Source organism: Polyodon spathula, chromosome 28, assembly GCF_017654505.1.
Source record: "Polyodon spathula isolate WHYD16114869_AA chromosome 28, ASM1765450v1, whole genome shotgun sequence".
Taxonomy (NCBI): domain Eukaryota; kingdom Metazoa; phylum Chordata; class Actinopteri; order Acipenseriformes; family Polyodontidae; genus Polyodon; species Polyodon spathula.
The window spans coordinates 4977203-5000309 of record NC_054561.1 but is presented as its reverse complement, the minus strand read 5'-3'; the positions used below and the strand labels follow the sequence as shown (position 1 = coordinate 5000309).

Below are 23107 nucleotides of genomic sequence, written 5' to 3'. Positions count from 1 at the left end.
CCAGTTCGGTGACGTCAGCGCCTCTTCCGGCTACAGGATAGAACCGTAGATATATAGTTTGAGTGAGATTTCCGTCCGCCAAGTTGGAGGCTTATCAACCGTATTTATATAGTCTGTGTATATCTTGGTTTGCTTTTGCAGCTAAATAGATAATAATTTAATAGTTTAATGTCCAAGTTTAAAAGCTTGAAGCTAAATAAATAAAAACTCCGACAACCGCTGCGCGTACCTGCCTGTTTCCATTGGTTACAGCGCTCTCAGCGGCAGACCTGTAACTGTTAACACTTCAATGTCTTTCTGTCTACAGACAGTGTGCTTCCTTCAGTGCTGTAATAAATCTCCTTTTGTTTATAAAAACATGCTTTGTTTTTTTTTTTTTTTTTTTTGCTGCACATTTCTGAACCATAGACAACAGAAATGAATGCTTACTGGAATAATATATTTGTATACACTTAAATGAAATGTATGTAGTTAAACCGGACATTTCGAGACGGGACAGGATTTTAAATGAAATAAACATTGTTAATCCGTATCGGTTTCTAAATGAAATCGCGGATATTTGATAACCAGTGAAACTTTTATTAAGAATGCTTTCCAGTATTCATTTATAGCCTATACATTACAATGTTACAACAGCACATAATAAATTACGACAATACATGTTCTGCAATTAACAACATATTTTTAATGCTGTTTCAGAGCTGTTGTTGTTATTTGTTTATAAATAATTTTTATCACTCTGGAAATCTGGTAACCCTAAAATGACCCAAATGTATTATATGATGTATTATATATTATGGATCAATCTGTGCAGAATCTGACCAATTTCTGGTTGTCATAGTTCCTCTGTCCCTGTATTGATTCCTGTGAAGCTGGCGGAGCTGTGGTCTCCGTGTGGGTGCTGAGATAGTGTGCAGGGAAATAAAGAAGGGATTTGAAAAAGGAACCAGTGTCTCTGTTTTCTGTCTCTTGCATGACATGTTACATTGGTGTCAGAAGCAGGACAGCGTGGAGTGTCCCATCTGGAGTGCCCATTACCACCACCACCACTACCAGCGTGGCCACTATAGGAGTGCCCTGCACCACTGTCAGGGTGGTGACGGCTGGTGTGCCCTACACAGGTGTCAGCGTTGCCACTGCTGGCTGCACGTCTGGAAGAGTTGGCCCTTCCACTATCAGCATTGCTGTTGACGCGTAGTCACCAACAGTGCCAATTGCAGCGTACCTACAATTGCATGATAATGGACCATTAGTTGTTTATAGCTAAAGCATATTAACTGAAATTGTATTGCGTTAACTGAAAACTGTATCAAAGGTACATGATGAAAAAGTCTACTTAAAATGTAGGGCCTATATATATTGTGCAAGACTTTATTCTCACGGATCTGACTGCCCGAACGTGAAGGACATAAGAAATATACATAATAAAGTTTTCAGATGTACTTATCCTTCACAGTACTAAATTAATCCACTGGAGGATCATCGCAAATCTGATTTGGTACGCTGCAATCAGGATCCTGTTTAGTCTGATTTAGCAGATAATTCACCTGTGAAGATTAACTTCAGGTACGCTGCAATCAAGATTAGAAGGTGTACTAACTTTAGACAAATCAAGTGGTCTAAACCTGCTTAATTTAATAGTTAGACACATCAAGTGGACTACATTTGGTATGCTGCAATTGACCCAAAGAGACTAAGGTGGAGGCAATGTAAAGATCTATGGATGCGTGCTGTACTGTAATTGTGTTCCCCGCTGTTTTGTTTACCTCGTCTGTGTCAGCCTGCGTGGGCATGTTCTGTGTCTCCTGTGATTGGTCCAGTCTGTAAGCCACTGTGTTTGCATGTGTTCCGTGTGTGTTCCCATTGGCCGTATTAACCACGGGATCATCTCCAGTTAGTACAGTCCTCCATATTAACCCAGAGATCATCTCCAGCTAGTACAGTCCTCCGTATTAACCACGGGATGATCCCCAGTTAGTACAGTCCTCCATATTAACCACGGGATCATCCCGAGTTAGTACAGTCCTCCATATTAACCACGGGATCATCCCCAGTTAGTACAGTCCTCCATATTAACCACGGGATGATCCCGAGTTAGTACAGTCCTCCATATTAACCACGGGATCATCCCGAGTTAGTACAGTCCTCCGTATTAACCACGGGATGATCCCGAGTTAGTACAGTCCTCCGTATTAACCACGGGATCGTCCCCAGTTAGTACAGTCCTCCGTATTAACCACGGGATCGTCCCCAGTTAGTACAGTCCTCCGTATTAACCACGGGATCGTCCCCAGTTAGTACAGTCCTCCGTATTAACCACGGGATCGTCCCCAGTTAGTACAGTCCTCCGTATTAACCACGGGATCGTCCCCAGTTAGTACGCTCCTTTCAGGACTTGACCCTCGTAATCCAACAATGCGATCACATTGAAATGTTTACTGATAGCTGCTGTAGAATCTTTGTTCACAATATAATACATATGCAAAACATGTGCAGCTTTCAAAAGGGTCATTTTTGGTTTTTGATTAAATAAAAATATGACTATGAATAGCATCAGGTAGACTAGACAAGGAATGTTTAGTATTGTACAGGTTACAAAACAGGTCAACACAACCAACAAAAATATGTATTATTTGCATTTATTTAACAATAAACTAACATTTACACAGAACTGTATTAATATATATATATATATATATATATATATATATATATATATATATATATATATATATATATATATATATATATATATATACACATACACACACACATATATACACACACACCATTTCAAAGATAAATTAAGTACATAGAGAACACCTTAAATAACCTCACGAAACAGAAACACCTTCCTTATGGACGGTACATGTAAACAATACAGCTATAGGACACAATATAAAGCAAAACATACATACAGGGAGAAAATCAACAGGAAACTCTCATTTCAGAGGTGCCTGAATCTGTAATGTTTCTCAATGAATGGCTAGGCTTGGAAATGTGCACCAGTTAGCGACTATGTACCTCTATTGCATAATATTCAAAACAGTGTTACAAAATAATATGTCAGAACCCAAAAGTGCAGATCCTTATCATAAACATTACTATCATTATTTTCTAAGCAACTACAACACTTATTGTCAAATTAATTACAGCTGGATCATCCACTAATGGCCAAAGAAGGTTTCATTTAGTATTACAAATGTTATTCATGTTTGATGTCTTCAAACCTCAATTTAAGATTTCTTTCCACGTAGAACCAGTCTATACCAATTTACAGTTTTCCAAAAAGGTTATATTTTTCAAGTGAAAAAAAAAGAAGAAGATTGCCACTACTAGCAATAATGACTTGATAATTCTCCTATAAGTTCAATACAATTCTAAAACAAACATACCCAAGCACCAAATAAACCCTCAGGTTAGCATTGGATAAATAAAGGGGACCTTAATATTATAAATTCATAATTTTCTTCAGAATTTACGTATTAAATGTTTTTTTTCTTTGATATGCATTATATCAGACATGATTTCAAAATAACAGAATTACAAAAATTTCCAGTTTAAAATAAAAAGTCACTTTTCTACTACAGCTTTACTATTCTTTTACAAAAATAATCTTTTTTTTTTTTTTTTTGGAAGGAAGAAATACAGTGAAAATAAGTCATGCCCCATGATCTGTCACAACGCAAACATCTAAAATATGACCATGCAATCAAACAGTATTTTCCTTTAATATATCATACTATGAAATCCTAAACACAATATACAGTAGAATAGTGCTATTTGCTTATCAGTGTAAACCTTGTCTCCACTGCTGTTAAGCTTTTAAAGATTCATTTTATACATTCATTTAAGTAGCAAGAAAGCTTACAGGCACTGTAAAGATGTCTAATAAGTCTTGCCCTTATAAAAGTTTATCCTGGTAGATTTGTAGTTATGCTATGCATTTACCATAGTCTACCATGGTTTGCCAGGTTTTTAATAATCAGGTTTTACCATCCTTACCTATGCTTTCACTGTACTATGGTAAACTTTTATAAGGGTGGCAAGTCACAGTTTTTTTTTTTTTTTTTTTTTAAAACTCAGAAAAAACATTTATGATTGCTATCACTGTAATAAATGCTGTATGAAGTTCCTTCAATGGTTTTGATATCACAGAACTTTAAAATGCACTAGAGGCTTCAATTTTTACAACTAAAATGACAAATATTATATATCTTGTACATGAAAAATGTTTAAACAAAGAAAATTGGGAAATTACCCTGACAAATCTTCAAGCGCTATAGTGGTCCCATAGTTACAAAACCGTGCTGTTTGTGTTCCACCTTATATCAAGGAACAAATTTTATAGCGTAACGCCATTCTAGACAAACGGGAGCCATGACCACCTTATAACCAATTCCGTGGTAAAAAGGGGGAGCGCTGTATTGGATTATTAGGGATTTTCTCCTCCAAAAACAATTCTTAAAAAGTATGTGGAGTTAACAAAATAATTCCAATAAATCTTACCTAATATACGTTGCCATAATTTGACAGGTTCCTATATGAAAAAATGTGGTAAATGTGAATTTGATTTTTTTTTTTAATGGTAATTTATTTGAAGCTGTTGGAGATGAACACTTATCGAATGCTCCTTGCAGATACTTCAACGCTTCACTTCCGGTCAACTTTGTAAGGTTGCTTGAAGGAATCAAGCAGTCAGTGAAAAGAGTTTTAAAAAATGCAATCCGGAAGAATCACTGGACGCTGTTCACACACTTTAGGACCATGCAAGGACATTGCTTAGGAGTGGATCTTGTGCTGATGTTAAAATGTAAAAAAAATTAAAAGGGCACATGATCACAGAAGAGAGGTGAAATCATACATACATACATACAATAATAACAATGACAAAAAAAAAAAAAATAGATTTGACCTGATCACCAGCTCAAACTAAGACATTCGCACTCTTCTAAAGCATCAGCTGTTCTCACAAAGCCTCATAATATTATATATATTTACTGGATTTTTTTTATATGTAGTCTAATAGCAAAGACAAGTTCCTGAGGTTGAAAAACTAAATATGAAGTGGCAAATGAAACAAAATTATACATCTTGTACAGTCACACGATAGATTGGAGAAAAAACAAAAACAAACCTGTCTAGTGAATCCCTGCCTAATAAGAGCACAGAAAGAGCACTTGTAGATGGCCCCTTTGACTGCGAGTAGCACGTACCCTAATGTTAACTTTCAACATGGCAGTTGTCTTTGGAATGGTTGATGTTGGAAACTACAAAAATAGCATTGTTTAGCAGTCCATCTCAATAGAATACAGAAGTTATGATTCTGTGCAATGGAGAGATGAAGAAAGCATAGCAAAATAGACACGTGAAAGCTGGCCATGGTAAACGCTGAATCATGTTTACCTGCTTGCAAGCCTTATCAAAACAGAAGCACCGGTTGACGCCATGGCACTGCTGACAGGAGCCTCCAGCACAAACCTGATTTACTAGGATTAGTGGTAAAGCCCTTGAGACTCAACCAGTTCCTGATGATGCAGATTTCAATTTAGGAGGAAAGCACTTCATAATGCTTTTTCATTGGCCAGAATGGACACGTTTCTTTAGTTTACAGTTAACTAATTTATAACTGGAAGATTGTCTCAAATGGTCCAATTAATTTCCTACTTCTTGGCAGACAAAACATGTAACAGGTTTAGAGTTCATAAAGGGATTATTAGGAAAGTTTACTTTTACTTTTAATAGTGAAAAAATGTAAATATGGGTGACAAATGATGATCACGGCGTAGACAATTAGATGCTTTCCGTCAACTACAGATATCAATGAACCGGTCCAGAATATTCTTAACATAATAATATTTTTAAAAAACGTAGTAGTTTGTCAAAACGCATCTCTGATGTTCTTCAGCTGGCGTACGGCCAAGTCAACGGGCAGGTTGAACTGCAAGGTGCTCAGCCGGCTCAGTATTTGAAGGCCGCTTTCGAAGCCAGTCCGGGCCATGTAGCTCCAGGGCTGGTAGTGACACTGAACCAGGACACCAGACTTGCAGATCAGATTCACCCAGGAGACCAGGCGCTGCTCGTTCAGAGCCATGCACACCAGCGCCTTGAACTCAGAGTCTGCGCCACGCTTGTAGGGGTCGTGTTCCTGGAGGACGGAGTGGACAGCGGAAAGCAGAGACTGCTTGGGCGTCACCACGGCGCTCCCCATCACAGGCAAGCTGAAAGACTGCGAGAGCTTGCGGGCAGGGGAATCCACAAACGCACGGCCGTTTTTGGCGTTATAGAACTTGACAAAGAGCTCCCAGGGGTGCAGCGTTTGTGGGGAGGAGCTGAAAGTGGGAAGCAGGCAGGAGATGGGGGCCAAGACCAGACTCATTCCCTGGGAGGGAGCGTAGAGACCATGGGCCATGAGGTCCCGCAGAGCCATGGCCAGCTCTTTGCGCACGGCGGTGGTCAGCTCGTCCCGGCCCCCTGCAGCAGCACTGCGAGAGCTGGTGTAGCTGATGACGTGTTCCTCGTGCTGCTGCCTCCTCAGAGCCTGCTGCCTCACCTTCTCGACTGCTGACTCCAGCTTCTGCAGCAGGGGCGTGAAGTCCTGGCTCCACTCGTCCTGCTGCCACAGCCCGCGGGGGATCTGCCCGGTGGCACAGCCAAACTGACTGACAGCGAAGATCTGCAGCACGGCCAGAGCCCGCCTCATCAGCTGCAGCCCTGTCTCTCTGATCTTCTTCACCTGCTCGGGATCCACTAGGAGAACAAGAAAATTTCCATCAGGAACCCCTGGCAAGGGGCTTCTTAATCACCGCAGCCTCTATTGTCACATTTCCATCTCCACAATAAAACCAGCCCATAAAACTCTAAGTTCTAATATTGGACTCTCATTAGGTAACTTCCACCATCAATGCAAGTTGGAGAGATCGAGTTCTGCCAGCCCTCAATCCCAGCTATAGTCTAGTTCCAGTGGCAAATGGAAACATGGCATATATGGAACTTGTAGTGCCCATCTACTTTCTATCCTTTCAAGTCAGGGACCTTGTTCCAAATCCGTCTTTATTGAATTGAGAAGCCTTGTTCCAACCAGTTTTTTTTTTTTTTTTTTTTTTTAAGAGGATCTAAAAATTACATAACCTTTTAAAACATTTCTTTAATGACCATTCTGAGCTGTTCTGATCGGAATTACTCAAATGTTGTTTGGGAGTTATTTCTTATCTTGAGTTAACATTTGAAGCCCATATTCGAAATACCACTAAGGTCTCCTTCTACCATCTAAAAAACATTGCTAAAATTAGGCTTGGTCTCTCTTTGTCCGATGCCGAAAGGCTGGCTTGTGAGTGTGTCTAATCTAGGAATGGCTTCTGTAATTTCCTATTTGCTGGTCGTATTTTGATAAGGCCCTGTCTTGAATACAGATTGTACAAAACGCAGCACCTAGAATTCTCAAGAAAATTAAGAAAAGTTGATTTTAAGAACTTGCTTTCAGTTTTCTAGGCTATAAATGGACCGAGTTACTGTCACCACATGTTCCTGCCTGTACTTTACGTTGCTAAGCTGCAAGATAAGGAATGCCTTTTTACGGGACACCAGGGATGTTGAGTCAGTTTGGGTTTTGATTGAACAAACCTTTTCTGAACAGCAGGGTCAAGTTTGTTGGGTCACAGAGTCTTTCCAGAGCCAGCGTCATCTAGCGAACACTTTGTATATTCAACCAGACAAAAGGGAAAAGTAGGTGTTTATTAGATGGTGTTTGCGCTTTGACAGACTAGGAGGATAAGGAAAAAATGAGTCCTGGAGTTGATACAGGACATCCTCCAGAATGGCTTGTGGGTTGGAATTAGTTGTGGGTTGTAAAGTTGTGTCAACATTGAACATTCTGTCTCAAACAGCATCATGAACGAGAACAAACAGGCAGTAATTGGGCCAGTTTACAACGAGATAGCATGCTATGCTTTGTCAACATCGCTCTTATTCTTAAAGTTAATTATACCAAATGTGCAATGCAAGTATTTTTAAAGCACGCCACTGATTTATACAAACTTGAAAATGTCGTTCCACAAAGTCTCATTTTCTAGTAATAAAGTGTGTAACGCTACGGTCGTCGTTTTCACTGAAGCTTTTGTGTGTTTATAGTGGGTAAAGGTTTTAACGCTAACCGAATTGCTCTGTTGTCAGCTTTCGATATCCCAGTTAAGTAAACATTTCACACTTACATACTAGTGCTACATGAAACAAATAGCGGTACAACATTATATATATATTTTTTTTCATTTTTTAAAATCATTTTACAGTAGCAGCTCGGGACACTAGACTAATAAACTAATACCAACATTTGCACACAGCGAAAATCTGTTAAAAAAAAACTTGAAATAGAAACTTCATCAGGCAATGAAGAGTGCTCTGCATCACAGTGATGAACAGATGGTTGTATATAATATTAGATGTTTACATTTGAGAAACGTTTTATACACTTCTTGAAATTTACAGTTGCAAAGGATTGAAGTTTTGTTGTGGTGTATTGCTGGACACTTGATACAGGAATAAAAACGTCTGCTGTAAGCACACACATTCAAACCCCTTTCATGAAAGCACGCGTTACTAGCTACAAAGCAAGGTAGTCGGAAAGTATTATGCAAAAATAAATAAAAACAGAAATTGACCCACTTCTCTATATCGTTTCATTCTCTATTATGTTATCTCTCCTACTCGTTTCAGAACGCAGGGAGCTGCTACTTGAACCATGACAGACAGCTACTTGCTCTTTTCTGTGGTGTAAGGATTTAAGCAAATCTATCTATTTGTGTGTTCATTTTTAGCGTTGATGTTTTTTGGGGGGCGGATAACACTGAATTACAAAAAAAAGGGTCATTGAAATATCTATATAAATTAGCAACAATGTATATACACTGAAGACATGGAAGGAGTCAGAATGTTTACTGCATCGTTGCATTTTAAAGTATTGCAATTTTAAGCATAGAATCAGGTCTCCTTATACAATACATGATCACAGAATATGTAATTATGTGTAATGTGGTATATGTTGGAAACAATAAGACATTATTGTTTATCAGTCATTTTCTCGGAGGAGAAGGAGATTAGGCAGAATTCATTGAATTGTGACAGAACGGGATGTTGAGCAAGTTTGTGAATGAGTTGTAGATCAGATGTGCTGGTGTTGAGGTGTTGACTGGCAGGCATATAGAAAACTTTTGCCGTAAGTTTTTTTTTTTTTTTTTTTTTGGGAGGCATTGCAGCAAGTGGTTTGGGTACTGCAGCAATTGCCACTGGTTATTTTGCACCCTGCAAGAATGCATTTAAATCTGCAGAAAGAACCTGTCAGAAAGATTGGACATCAAATATCCTAAGAAGGGGACAATAAAGCTATCAAACTAATTTGATGCTACTTGTTATTTATAAAACCTGGGTGTTCATCTGAACGATTACCTGGTTGGAACAAGGGCCTGGTTTGGAATGGACTGATACAGCATGTCAGTAAACAGAAGACGAGATTGCACTTTAAGCAGGAAAGGCTTTTTCCCTTCCATTCTAACCCCTCCCCAAACACCCACCCAAAACAATTACTATATATAGTTCTGTTATTCTAGCTTCAGCAAACTACTAAGCAAACATTATTAAGGTACAGCAGTATTGACCTTTCTTTCTGCCAGGAGGCACTCTCATACCAGGGGTTGTAGAGTGCTCAGATTGCATGGGGCTTCCAACTTCATCTTTAAAATAAAATTAATAGAGTTAGAAATTGAAGTAGATAACTGTACACAAAAGTATCACACTATTGAATCATTTAAGTAAGCATACTGATGAAACAGCATTGCCATTGAATACAATGGATGAGGTGTACCCTTTCGGTACTACCTTTTGCAATTTAAAAAGATTTCTGAGCTTAACCTTGTGCTTACCCTTCAGATAAATGTATAGCATAGCATGAAGGAACAGTAGCAAGAACAGTAGGAGAAAAACATCTAATCAGAAACAGCAATGCAATATATATCAGAATTCTAATAAAACACAAATGACAGGATAATAAAACTGGTAGGAAATGTAACATTGTGGAAATGTAGGTGTTCTAAAAGTATTCCTTTATGGCTTCTGCGAGCACCTTGGATGAAGCCGATGAACATCTCAAGGTCCCGGATCTGTGTTTTCAGCTGCTCCACCAGCTGCTCTTTGACTCGTGCTGGGTTGACAACCTGTGCGATGGCAGAGTCCACTCTCTGGCGCAGCTCTTCAGGGGACAGGCTGCCGATATCCTCATTCAGATTCACATCCAGCTTCTTAATGAGCTCGTCAATGATTACCTGCACACAGCAGCAAGCAGGGAGGTCATCAGCACAGTGCAAACTTCTGGAGTCGGCATACAACACTGTGAACCTGATTTAAAACATGGGCCACATCAGGCTTGTCACTTCTTTAAATGATGGCCTCTTCCCAATCACTTCTAAAATGCCTTTGAATGCATGTCTTTTTATATATTTCTCAAATACTAATAAAGGCGTGAATTGTAATTGATTACTATGTTTTTTCCCCCCAGGGACCTCCTTGTACATGAGTATATGGGGTCTATTATATAAACAGCGGGGGACCTAAATATTAAAACATCCCACAGCCGTCTAACAGCATTTATTTTACAGTGTAATCACTGTTTGCCCAATTCTGGATTAATGCATTCAACAAAACAGAGCAAAAAGCTCAGCAATATTAATGTTGAACTCAGACATCAATTGTTCTTCATTAAATCAAAGCAAAAGAATATGACTGCAGTCCAGATGCATCTTTATTACATGGATTTTCATTTTCAAAAAACTTCCCCAGTTAAATGTTATTTAAATTGTGATCATATCCCCTTATATTATTTCGGATTCAAAGTTGCCCAATGCAGCATAAACATCTGAAATAGCCATTCCTACAGTACAGCACTGTGTTTAACATTGAACATTAAACTTATAAAGCCATTGGCTTTAAATCATTGGATCAATGGCTGAGCAAAGCATACGGTGTACGGTCTATCACAAGCTAAAAATGTAATTACTTAAGAGGCTGAAAAAAGAACATATGGCTTTATACCAGAACATACCTTCATGGAGCCTGACAAACATTAAAAACGTAGGAATGCATTAGACAAACGTGTGTCTAGTGTCTATGTGTAAAGAACTATTAAATCAATCAGGATTCCCTCCCTCAAAAAGGTTGATAATACATCCCAACTGTGAACTTTTAAGCAAACAGTTCTCACTCACCAATATCAAGGTCTGACATGTACAATGCTTCAAGGTGCAAAGTTTGCTCAATTTGTTTTAAAAATGAAATACAAGAATGTTTCAGCAAGAAAGAAATGATCTTTGGAAAAGTTTAAATAATATGACAAAAACACATTGGCATTGGTATTTCATTATTTCAAAATGGATTACAATATATTTCACATAGCATATGTTTTTTTTCCTGCACCACAGCAGATGTGTAGCTACCTAATGAAATTAATTATTTAAGAAGTGGCTTTAAGTTATATTTAAATGTGCCTTGCTTTACACCCCTGATGAAGCTCAATAGGCATAAACTAGTTTGCTTTTTATTGTTGCAATAAAAATTAAATTCTGTGCTACATAAAAATAAATGTTGATTCTACAGTCCATTATGAATTTGACATATAGCAGCATGTTCACTTTCAGTCAGCAGGGTGTGCAGTGGTACTGCAGCAAAAAGCACTCGCACTATGCAGTCAACACTTTCCATTGCAAGTCTGTTTCCTTATTCAGTAATGAAAGTTTTTTCATCTAAAATATGTATTTATCATCAAACTTGTTTCCTCCAGTCTAATTATAAAAAAAAAAAAAAATTGAAAAGGAGAAAAAATAATGTTAATGAAAAGCAAAACACCTTGAGAGCGCCAAAGTGAACTTGAATTAAATAACTTAGTTGCTTGGTTCTAGTTTTGGAAAATTAACAGGCGTTAATAAAGGAGTAAATGCTTCACAAACATGACCCTGTGTTTCTAATTCAGAAACAAGACTTCCAGTTGAAACATTGATCGTAGAATTCTGTAATTTTTTTTAGTATTGCTACATATACCACCAGGACGGTTTATAATTATGGATGAATCTTTTTAAAAGCCCATTTCCATTTATATAGTACATTTTTTTATTGCTTTTTAAAATGTTTTACAGTAAACCATTTTGCAGTTATCAAAATCCTTTTCTAGAGTTTCTTTTTTTGTTGCAGTTTTGTCAAGGCACAACCTAAAAGCATTCCTCAGAGCTGGAGGTCTCTTACCCGCTGTTTCTCCATGACCATGGACTGGGGGAGCGAGTCGTAATTCCCCTCCTGATAGGCAAACCTCTCCAGGTCATCGAGCTGGGTCTTGAGCTGGATGATCAACTCTCGCTGCTTCCCTCGCTGGGCTTCCAGGTGCTCCCGCTTCTCTCGCTCGCTCTGCAGGGGCACAGAGGGCAGCAGCACTTATTAACAGAAATCTACAAGTCATCTTCTTAAAGCACCTTTGAATTGGAATTGGAATTTATTATGGGGATATATTTACCAGTTTGTTGTACTGTATAATTCATGGGGCAGATCAGTTCAGGAGCATTCCCCTTTCACACATCATTGTACACAAAACTAGGCCAGCTCTCATCTGTGAACCGGAGGCTTTTTCACTGCTATTGTTTTGTCGTTAAGGTTTTTAAAGGCTTGATAACTCCCTATTTCAGTGCTCTGGAGAAAGGACGAGCACTGTTAATAGTTTACCCCTCTGGATTCTGCTAATTTGGTTGTTGCAAGGGTTTAAACATGCTTGGGAGAATTGTCTTTTGCATGTTAATTCCTGATGTGGAACTGTTTCTCTGATAGTATAAATATGGAATTTGATAATTTTTCTATTCTCTAGTTTTAAAGATTTGGGGAATCTTCCTGAAAAACCTTAGGACCTCCTGCCATTGCTTCTCCTTCAGTCCACATTAATAAAATAGTGGTTTGCAGAAGTATTCACCCCCTGCAAAGTTTTCACATTTTGTTGGCACCTGAGCGTATGCCACGACATTTTCAAATTAGACTTTACAAGTAGAATCTACACAAACTACTTTGCATATGCATATAGAATATAAATAAATAAGATTTATAGAGAAAAAGATTAATCTCAGTTGCAGAAGTATTCAACCCCTTTGCTACTGCAGCTTCACATAAAATTCACATTTCAGCTGGACAATGATCCGAAGCAAAAGTCCGAAGCCACACTGGAGTGGTTGAACAAGAAGAGAATTAATGTTCTTGAGTGGCCCAGTCAAGTGCTGACTTTTTTAAATTTATGGCAGGACTTGAAAATTGCAGTCCATTGACAGTCACCAATAAATTTATCAGAACTGGAGGAATTTCATGTGAAGAATGCACAAAAATGTTACCATCCTACTGTGCAAAGCTAGTAGAGGCCTATCCAAAAAGACTCATAGCAGTAATTGCTGCAATTTGTAATTCAACAAAATGTGACATTATTGGTAGGGAGTGAATACTTCTGCAAACCTTTGTAGATACAGGTCTTATTTCTGCTATTCTTTGATCTCTTTATGCCACTGGTTATGTCTGAACCACACATGTTTTTATTGTGTTGTTTGTACTTTGCAATTCCCCTTTTATTGTTTTCCAGGATCCCTGTAAGGTTTGTTTTCTTCTTAGAAATAACCAGGCAGTCTTTTTCAGGCAAGTTTTAATCAAAAGAACTTTATTCATGAACAAAGAAAACCCTAAGATAGTTCAGGACACAATCGCAACAGCACTGCAAGCAAACCCACAGGCCTCTGCAGGTGGTATTCAAGCCCCGCCCTGGCTTGAGATGCTGTCAGAGTTGCCATGGCAACAGAGATGCCATTTCTGCACCCTCATGGCCCAGGAATGGTATGTCTGAGCATGATACATGGTGCGAGACAAAGCGCATTAATAGTTAAAATCTGCGTTTCTTCTTCATTTCACCAAGGTCAGCAGAAACCCAGATGTGAAATGTGTTTTGTGCAATTCTCACAGACTGCAAAGCGCCATTACCAGGCTGGTGACCGTAGACTGCTGATGTACACCAGCTATGTACAGCTTGGTTTTAAGAGTTCATTGACCCTGCGTTGATTCAGAGAGAAGCACATTCACGGGAAGCACAGAATGGGAAAGGGATGCAGACGTACATATTCGTGGTAATCTATTACACTGCAGCAATGACCGAAAAATACTTGCTTGTTTAAAATAAATAAATAAATAAAAACTGTTCTAGACTATAACAGAATTGATTAAACACTCCAGACCTGTAGGTGGCAGCAATAAGCCTCATATTTGACTTACGCAGCATTAAGAAGGATATTTACTTTTAGACATTGCTGGCACCAGTTATGAAAGTTATCAGAAGATAGGATTGTTCTCTTTGGCTAAAGAGCAGAACATTTGTAATAGAAATAGGAGGAGCAGGATGTAGTGACTAACATACCACAATCATGATGCCCAAGACAACTTCACTGTGTTTTTAACATTTTGTAGTCTTTGTGATGTAACAACTTGATTTGCTTATTTAGAGTTAATTTCAGTATTATTAATAAAAGCAAAAGCATGATATTAATGTTACTACAAAAATGGAACTGTGGGGTTAAAACAAAAATCAATCAATTTTACAAGCAAGACATTTTCGTGTTTAAATATAAAGTGTAAATATGAAAAAGTGTGTGTTAGATATGGCAGGGCTGGAAATTAAGATCAACCCTGGTGGTTTTGGGTGTGTTTGTGGTGGTGGTTGGCAAATACACATAAAGAATGCAGCCAGGTGTTGACTGAATTATGATCCCTGGCCACATAGTATTTAAGGGAGCTAAAGAACTCTATTTAGAGAGAGCGTCGGGCGAAAGACACGTGCTTCTGAAATGTCCGAGTACCTCACAGCGATAGCACTGCTTGGGTGAGGGTTCTTTTATGTGTTCATTTTTGTGGTACATGATCGTTTTGTTATAACCTTTATTTTGTGTTTTGTTTTCATATTTTTGTTGAACAAACCTGCGCAGCAGCGCTTAAATATTAGTATTATTTTCAGGTACGCGTTAAACATGTACTGCACAATACGTTGGCTCGTCTACATTTTTGTTTTTATTTGTGCAACTTTGTGGTGAATTGCTTTTCTTTTTAGATTAATTAATTGTCTGATTCCAGTTTAAGTTTGCAAAAAAACCTAATGTATAACTAATGGTAAATGTATCACTTTTTGGCAAGAGATCGCAATTGATTGCACCTGTACCAAAAATCTGACAGCGTACCATTTTCTGACATTACACAAGTCAAGTTTTGGTACACACGCCACATTCTGAATATGTAACATTTCAACTCTACGCTGGCTCTATAGCCCAGATCACGGCTTTTATCAAAGTGAAAAACAACATCCACAAAATTGAACTTAAAGCTTTTCTATAAACTTCAGGTACATTCAAACAGCATTCCAATTCCAAAAGAAAAGACGACAGAGACAGACAAGTTGAAAAAGACATGTGAATAGAATAATCTAGCTTGAAAAATCATTTTTGCATTTTTATTTTGTACTTGTGCATTTTCCCTGAGGGATATCAAACAATAACCGTTAGGGAAACTGTTCTCTAAACATCTACCACTAGCTGAATGACTTTATTTGAGTTTGTTTCATGGACTCGGACCTCGGAACTTGAAGTCAAGGAGTCGGACCCTTTACGACACAGGCTCGAGGTTTGAGGACTTGACTAGTCTGGTGTTCATATGTATATCTAGACACAGACAGACTGTTTAAACTACGATACAGCTCGGAGTAAATCTACTAAAATGCACATCCTTGGAGTTTATTAGCCTTTGTGTTAACAACTGATCGTTTAGTATTTGATGGAAGGGACGCTTTGTGTGTTTCAGGAACGCATGAACAGGAAATTAAGCGCAGCCTCTGGCTGTACAGCCACAACAGGCAGGGTGCTGTAAGGGGACTGGTTAGGGTTACACTCTGGTTTATTACAGCAGATGCACTGAGAGCTACTCTGTGGACACCGGGTTACACCCTCTATTCCTGTGCCTCACTGCTATTACTTTCTTTTTTCTCTGTAAAGGACCAGACAGCACTGTCGTTTTACTTGTTTATTTGCTTCAAAATGCTATGAAGGTTTGAGGCTAAAAGGCACTAGTCATTTTTATGTATGAAATCTCCCAATGGGTATTTAGATATACATTAATATGTCTTCTGCAGGGTATCCCTTAATGTGCAATTTGCAACTTGTTACAATTCACACAAATTAAAGTTTGTACTCAGAAATAGCTTTCAAATGTAAAATACTTTTTGTAAAACATAACTTTAACCCACCCCCACAACATGGTTCAGTCCAGAATCTAAATAATGCGTGTAGGCCTTTAGGTGCTGTGTTGTGGAAATACTAGCGTCAATTTCAAAGTTTAAAGGACTTAAGTTAACAGGCTGATGCATTTTCACAAAAGGTACAAGGTGTGGTGTTTTATGCGCAGGATGGCAGCTATATATTTCTGATATGTGACTTATATTGCAGTATGAATAGGAAAGGGGTTCAAATCAAAAGACAGGGCAGAGGCTTGGTGCAAGCATCTTAACCACCATGCAAAAATGATGCACTGAATTAGCTTTTAACCTCATCTCATCAACGGAACAGAATCCGCAATGGCACACAACATTGCCCATTACACATGCGCACACAGAGGGTCCTCATAATCACGGCTTGTAATTATTTGTAAACTTTGCATTAAAAAAAGGGGGGTTTAATCAGATATACCCAAACACAATCTAAAAGGTCTGCTAGTGTATGAAAAAAAATTTGAGAAATAAAGTTATACGGGTCTGTGGTGGGGTAGACCATGTGCCTGTGCGTATTTTGTCTTGTGTGCTGTTATTATTTAAAGTGAATGTTTGGTGTTCATAGGTGTTTTAGGTTGGCAGAGACTTTCCCTGCCAAATCACTTCACGTGTAGAATGTGCCTGAGCTCAGCTGAATGATCAGCAAGCAATCGAGCCCAGGCACAGCTGTATAAAAGAGCAGATCAGCCGCTCAAAGTTGAGTTTTCAGACGTGGAACGTAAGCACAAGAGATCTATGAATTATAAGCAACTGCTGCCAAGCTGATCACTGTACCGCACAGCATTTGCTTTGGTTGTTTGAATGTTTGTAGTGTTTTATATAGTCCTTTTATTTTGTTAATCTGTTGTTTCGGTGATTTAATTAATAAAGAAACTAGCGCATTAGCGTCTCACCCCACTGTACTTGCCTGCGTGTCCATTTTCTTCCTGGTCTGACGTCAGCACAAAGTGTGACAGGGTCCAATTAATTTAACAAGTACAATGCCAGGTTTGTTCCTAAATATTTAATATTTAAACAGTGGCAGTATATCAAGCTTAGATCTTATTGTATATTGACACGCGCGCATATGGCTTCACATTTTGAATGAAGACACAAAACAAACAATAAAAATACAAAGAACGAAAGGATGTCAGTTGATTTGAAAAAGAAAGCAAACCTTTACCAGAAAAACACGCACATCCATCTTTAGTTCCACACAGAAATTCTCTGACCTGTGCTTCACACCCTCTTCTTGATTGGATTGCTTAGCAACATTATATTTACAGCCTGATTTCATTGTGCAGATGGTAAGAGTTTCCATCTCCCCTGGAATCCTTAAATACGCTTTTTCATGACCATGATTTATGCTGTTCAATTTAAATAAGCCTCATCTAAATCAAGGAGGCTAATTCTGCAAATGGCAATTTGTCATCCTGTGGACAAACACTCTTTGATTTCCAATACTTCCATTTGGTCCCATCAACATATTCACACTGGGATCATTATGAAGGGTTCTACTTTAAATTACTCATACAGCATTTTATACTATTCAGGGCTTGAATTTCAGGGATTCAAGGGGATTTTCCCCCTATGCTCCAGTCAATTTTAAAATGGGCTTGCAACCAGCAAGTCCCTAGTTCAAATCCCAGCTCAGCCACTGACTCATTGTGTGACCCTGAGCAAGTCACTTAACCTCCTTGTGCTCGGTCTTTCAGGTGAGACGTTGTTGTAAGAGACTCTGCAGCTGATGCATAGTTCACACACCCTCGTCTCATATCTTGTAAAGCGCTTTGTGATGGTGGTCCACTATTAAAGGCGCTATATAAAAATAAATATTATTATAATTTTTTTAAGGGCAAAAAAGGCACTTTTGCATTTAACTGCATCGTCATTCACACTAGTGTTGCTTCAGGCAAATAATTTGTATTGCGAACCTGCTCAACAAAACCTCTGACGTATCTATTATTCTACTTATCTACACTCTCCATTGCCTGTCGTGAAGCTTCTACTTGGCATTTTGTTTGTTTGAATGTCTCATTAACGTAATGTACCGGTTTTGTAACAGCGGCTAGCAAACGTTACCGTTGCAGAGGCTGGAGACCAGTCATGTGACCACTATCGTTATTAAACTCCAGCCATGGCATCGCTTGCTTGTGTTTTATCACATTTTTCATTTAATGGTTGCTCCAGCAAACTTTTTTTTGCCTTCTGCAAAACAATCGACTGCCTCGTCGTTGCAAGGGTCTTTTCTTTTTAACCCCCTATGGCACTGCTAGAAATTGTTTATATATGAACGATGATCTAATGGGGGCATTAGACGCCCATTTTAAACAACCATTGGTTGCTTACCAAATGATCTAAATGAGACGTGTCTGTCCGACATTAGGAGGTGTCGGGTTTAAAAAAAATACAATAAATCTCATACACATACATTTATAGTGCTCAGTGTATTTTAAATGTATAAATCACTGCACTGAAATAACAATGTGTTCTGGGGCTACACATTACAGTATCTAAAAATATAAATCTTTAAGGTAAGCCTATATAGTACATTACAACAGCAAAATCAAAATGAATACCTAGCATACTTTCTTTTTATGGCTACCGGTAACCTAAAATATATTTTTAATTATTATTTTTAACTTGGCGTACTTAGTAGCCTAGACATTTAATACAAAATAGATCATGGTGCCACACTGACACGTTATGATGTTTTAAGTATTACTGCAATGTCACAACTCCCGGCAGCTTTAGTACATCTCATTATAATATTTGAGAACCCTCCAGGAAAGCCCATAAATACACACTCATCTAAGGTTGAACCGCAAAGAAAAACTGCTGCCGCAAAGCATTCCCTAAAAAGTCACTAACAGCACTGAGCTTGTTTAGTACATTTCAACCTAGACTTGTGACTTGTTTGCAACTGGTTTGAGACTATTGCGACCTGCGCAGCTTTTCAGTACATCTACCCAAGCTCTAGCTATTTTATATTTTCTGTGTGCTTTGAGCCAAGTTCAGTAGCGGTATATACCCTGGCTAACCAGTGTCTTTATAAAGTAAGAGCCTGCTCCATCTAATGAACGGAATTAAGATTCAATTTTATTTTGTATTGTTGGCAATACACTCCTGTGGGCTAGATGATGCTGGCTCTTACATTTATAAACATCTAGCCTGGACTTCAAATGCCTATGGCAGGTTACTAACTGCTTGGGCACTCAGCCCCAAGCATTTTAATATTGAAAATATCAAAAAGCAATTATTTAACATTTAGCAGATGTATGCATGAAAATGTAATCTTCACATCACTAACTGTGCACAAGCTCCAGTAGAATAAATACAAATAATCAGAACAATGTTCTGAAAAGTACTTACCAAATCCTCCTAAAAGTAAAGCATGTGAATAAAAAGAAAAACAACATTTAAAATCAGGTTACAGTTCAGTATACTTGGCAACGTGTCAAAACCCACCGCCTTGCCCTTTATTAGTTTGTACTGCAACATTGTCATTGCCTCCCACAACTACTGTTAACTTGATATTTCCCTTCAGTAAAACTAAACAGATACCTTAGTCTTGACCAGCGTCTCAGAAAAAAATGTCTCAAACTTTACCAAAATGTAAATGGAGTCTAAGAAGTCTAGCTTCACTAAGATTTTACTGGCTATCATTTCATTTGAAAAGGACACTTTTACCTGAAGACAGATAAGAAAACTGGCTGCAATAAAATGTTAATTGCGACAAATCATTACCAATCCCGACATGTTTTTATTTTATTTATTTATTTTATACTGCTTGTTGACTCAGAAATGTCTTCATCTAGACAATGTGGGGAAGCTATAAAAAAGGCTAACAAGATGCTCGGATACATTGTGAAAAGTGTTGAATTTAAATCAAGGGAAGTAATGTTAAAACTGTACAATGCACTAGTAAGACCTCATCTTGAATATTGTGTTCAGTTCTGGTCACCCCGCTATAAAAAAGATATTGCTGCTCTAGAAAGAGTGCAAAGAAGAGCGACCAGAATTATTCCGGGCTTAAAAGGCATGTCATATGCAGACAGGCTAAAAGAATTGAATCTGTTCAGTCTTGAACAAAGAAGACTACGTGGCGACCTAATTCAAGCATTCAAAATTCTAAAAGGTATTGACAGTGTCGACCCAAGGGACTTTTTCAGCCTGAAAAAAGAAACAAGGACCAGGGGTCACAAATGGAGTTTAGAAAAAGGGGCATTCAGAACAGAAAATAGGAGACACTTTTTTACACAGAGAATTGTGAGGGTCTGGAATCAACTCCCCAGTAATGTTGTTGAAGCTGACACCCTGGGATCCTTCAAGAAGCTGCTTGATGAGATTTTGGGATCAATAAGCTACTAACAACCAAACGAGCAAGATGGGCCGAATGGCCTCCTCTCGTTTGTAAACTTTCTTATGTTCTTATAATTAAACAAGCTATTTTTCATGAAACGCTGCAGTAAACATAATGTTACACCCAAGGAATTACGCGATTACGCGCCCGCGTAATCTTACGCACAAAACTTATCACCACGCATAGGCGCGTAATATTAAACAATATCGCAGTTAACAGAGAAGGATAGAAAAAAAATGTTGCATCACACTTAGGATAAAGGGACCATTGGTCGATTTTGCCAGGAAATGCCACGACAAAGGTCCCACGTTCAAATATCAGCAAAAGACAGAGTAAAAGATTATTTGATTTGCTTTGCACATTGTGGAGGTGGCACACAATGCGATCCAGAGCGCTCTATAGCCAGGGGTAACTGACATCGACTTGTTTTGGTCAACGACAGCTGACTGTCTTCCTAATTTGAAAACATTAGCTTTCAGATACATAAATGCAGTAACAAATAAAGCTGATGCTGAGCACAGCAACTCTCTGTACGATCTTGTCCCGTCCGATCGGAGGCGTTCTCTTTTGGAAGACAAACTGAAAGAGCTGGTGTTCCTATATTTCAATCTTGCAATTCAGGAAGACCATGTTTTAAAAAATCCATTGTTTTAAAAAATCCATTGACCGGGTTATATAATTCCATAAAATAGACATTCCGTAAGGCTGAAACGAACTGTATATGACAGTACAATGTTACTGTGACATACAACACTGTAAATCAAACATAGGGGTTATGACCACGCGGTAATAAGATTATGTTAACCAATAATATTATAATTGCAACTTTTAAATATGTAAAACTGCTTTTAAAATCTGATATTTTGTGGTCTTTGGAGGGCAGGTCAGACATGTATGAATCTTCCTTGGCTACAGTATGAACTATTCCCCACTCTTATGTGCAGGTCTATAAAACCACTAAATGCATCTGGTCTGTGTTGGTTAAAAAGCTATGTAACAATTCTGCAGGCTGGCTGTCAGCTGGCGGAATAGATAATGCTGAATCTTGAGTCTGCCATACCGATTCAAAAAGGCCCCTTTTCTTCCTTGTGAAAATGCTCCAGTCAGCTTGTGCTGAAAAGCACACTAGCGGGTTTCTTTTCTTCTTGTAACGTGTCTACGCAGTAAATTCAAGTCAAAAATACAATTCATATTTTAACGCTTTTGTGCCTCATTACACATAGGTTTCACATATCTTTATATATGTACTGGAGTTGCTATATAACACAGCTCAAGCGAGTACCCCGATATATGATCCCTCAAGCAATATATATATATATACTATATATATATATATTTATATATATATATATATCTATATATATATATATATATATATATATATATAGCGGCCCTTACATTCAGAAACAATCCGTCTTGGGTTGTATGGAAACAGAAACCAAGTAATTGTATTTTTCAGGTGGAGAATGTACCAGAGATTAATAACAACAACAGCAACGACAGCTGAGCAAACCTACGGGTTGAGAGTTGTGATCTTACCGAGTTTTCCAGCCGCCGTGCACCCTGAGACCAGCTTCCTAAAACGTGCGGGCAGCCCTTGAAAGCGAACTCTTCCAGCTCCAGCAACAGCCTCTCCTTCTCCTCGCTCTGGGCGTGCACGATCTGCTTCAGCCGGAACTGCACTTGGGCGAAATGGGACGTGAGGGCCAGCAGGGACGAGTTCAGGAGATCCTGCTCTTCCTCCAGCTTCATGAGCTTCTCTGCCATCTCTGTCGTCCCTCCTGCCGGCACAAAGCCAGCCGGCCGCGGCTCCGGGGGACACCTCTTCACGTTCACCTCATTTTCTTCCTCTGAGTTTGCCACCGCTCCCACAGGCGCCCATCGTATTCCCCCGGCAAACCCCGGCTCGCTGTCCGACGTTGACAGTTCCTCTGTTGACATGTTTGTTTGTTTGTTTGGTTAGATTTATTATTACGTAAGAAAATTAAAAACCTAAACCTAAATTCTAGTTGCTGTCATTACGACTGTGCCAGCAGGTGCATCGCCATTTTGGAAAAAGCTTCGCAGTAGGTGACGTCAGCTAAACCGAAACACTGCCCACAAACCAATAAAATGACAGTGAGAGCTATTTTATTCAAAATGCTGATATTTAAGTATTTTTTTTTAAACTGGGCGGCGGTTTTTATTGATTTATACCCGATTTTTGTCTATTCAATATTATGGTACTATTTGTAGGAAATGCACAATATTTATCCTAGGACACAGCAGACGTTTAGGCGTCGGAGGATCAAATAAAAACACATTATCACCTGATTATCGGCCAATCAAAGTCTGACTATTGTGGCGATTGCTAAGCATTGCTGCAGAACGCAGACTCACACAGGCTGCGATGAATTTAGGCACTG

At 38.6% G+C, this 23107-nt stretch overlaps 1 protein-coding gene across 2 annotated transcripts; it reads right to left on the bottom strand.

The window, feature by feature from the left end:
* Positions 1 to 2767: 2767 nt before the first annotated feature.
* rundc1 (RUN domain containing 1) lies at positions 2768 to 23012 on the bottom strand. Of its 2 annotated transcripts, XM_041231550.1 has the most exons (6): positions 22242 to 23012; positions 19712 to 19720; positions 12283 to 12441; positions 10115 to 10313; positions 9651 to 9725; positions 2768 to 6750 (listed from the first exon to the last, which is right to left on the bottom strand). In XM_041231550.1, the coding sequence occupies exons 1-6, from the start codon at positions 22641 to 22643 to the stop codon at positions 5882 to 5884; spliced, it is 1713 nt and encodes a 570-aa protein (XP_041087484.1). In that variant the 5' UTR covers positions 22644 to 23012; the 3' UTR covers positions 2768 to 5881. The 2 variants fall into 2 exon arrangements, with proteins under 2 accessions (XP_041087484.1, XP_041087485.1); XM_041231551.1 differs by lacking the exon at positions 19712 to 19720 and having other exon boundaries at positions 22242 to 22847.
* Positions 23013 to 23107: the final 95 nt, after the last annotated feature.

What these genes read in the sequence shown, in the direction of transcription:
- rundc1 (XM_041231550.1), bottom strand. Translation starts at nt 22,643, where the DNA reads ATGTCAACAGAGGAACTGTCAACGTCGGACAGCGAGCCGGGGTTTGCC. An exon ending in GTTCATCGGCTTCATCCAAG is followed by an intron (nt 9,726 to 10,114) that starts GTGCTCGCAGAA and finishes TTTATTTTAAAG; the next exon opens with ATGAAGTTGGAAGCCCCATG. An exon ending in GCCTCCTGGCAGAAAGAAAG is followed by an intron (nt 6,751 to 9,650) that starts GTCAATACTGCT and finishes TTGTTCTCCTAG; the next exon opens with TGGATCCCGAGCAGGTGAAG.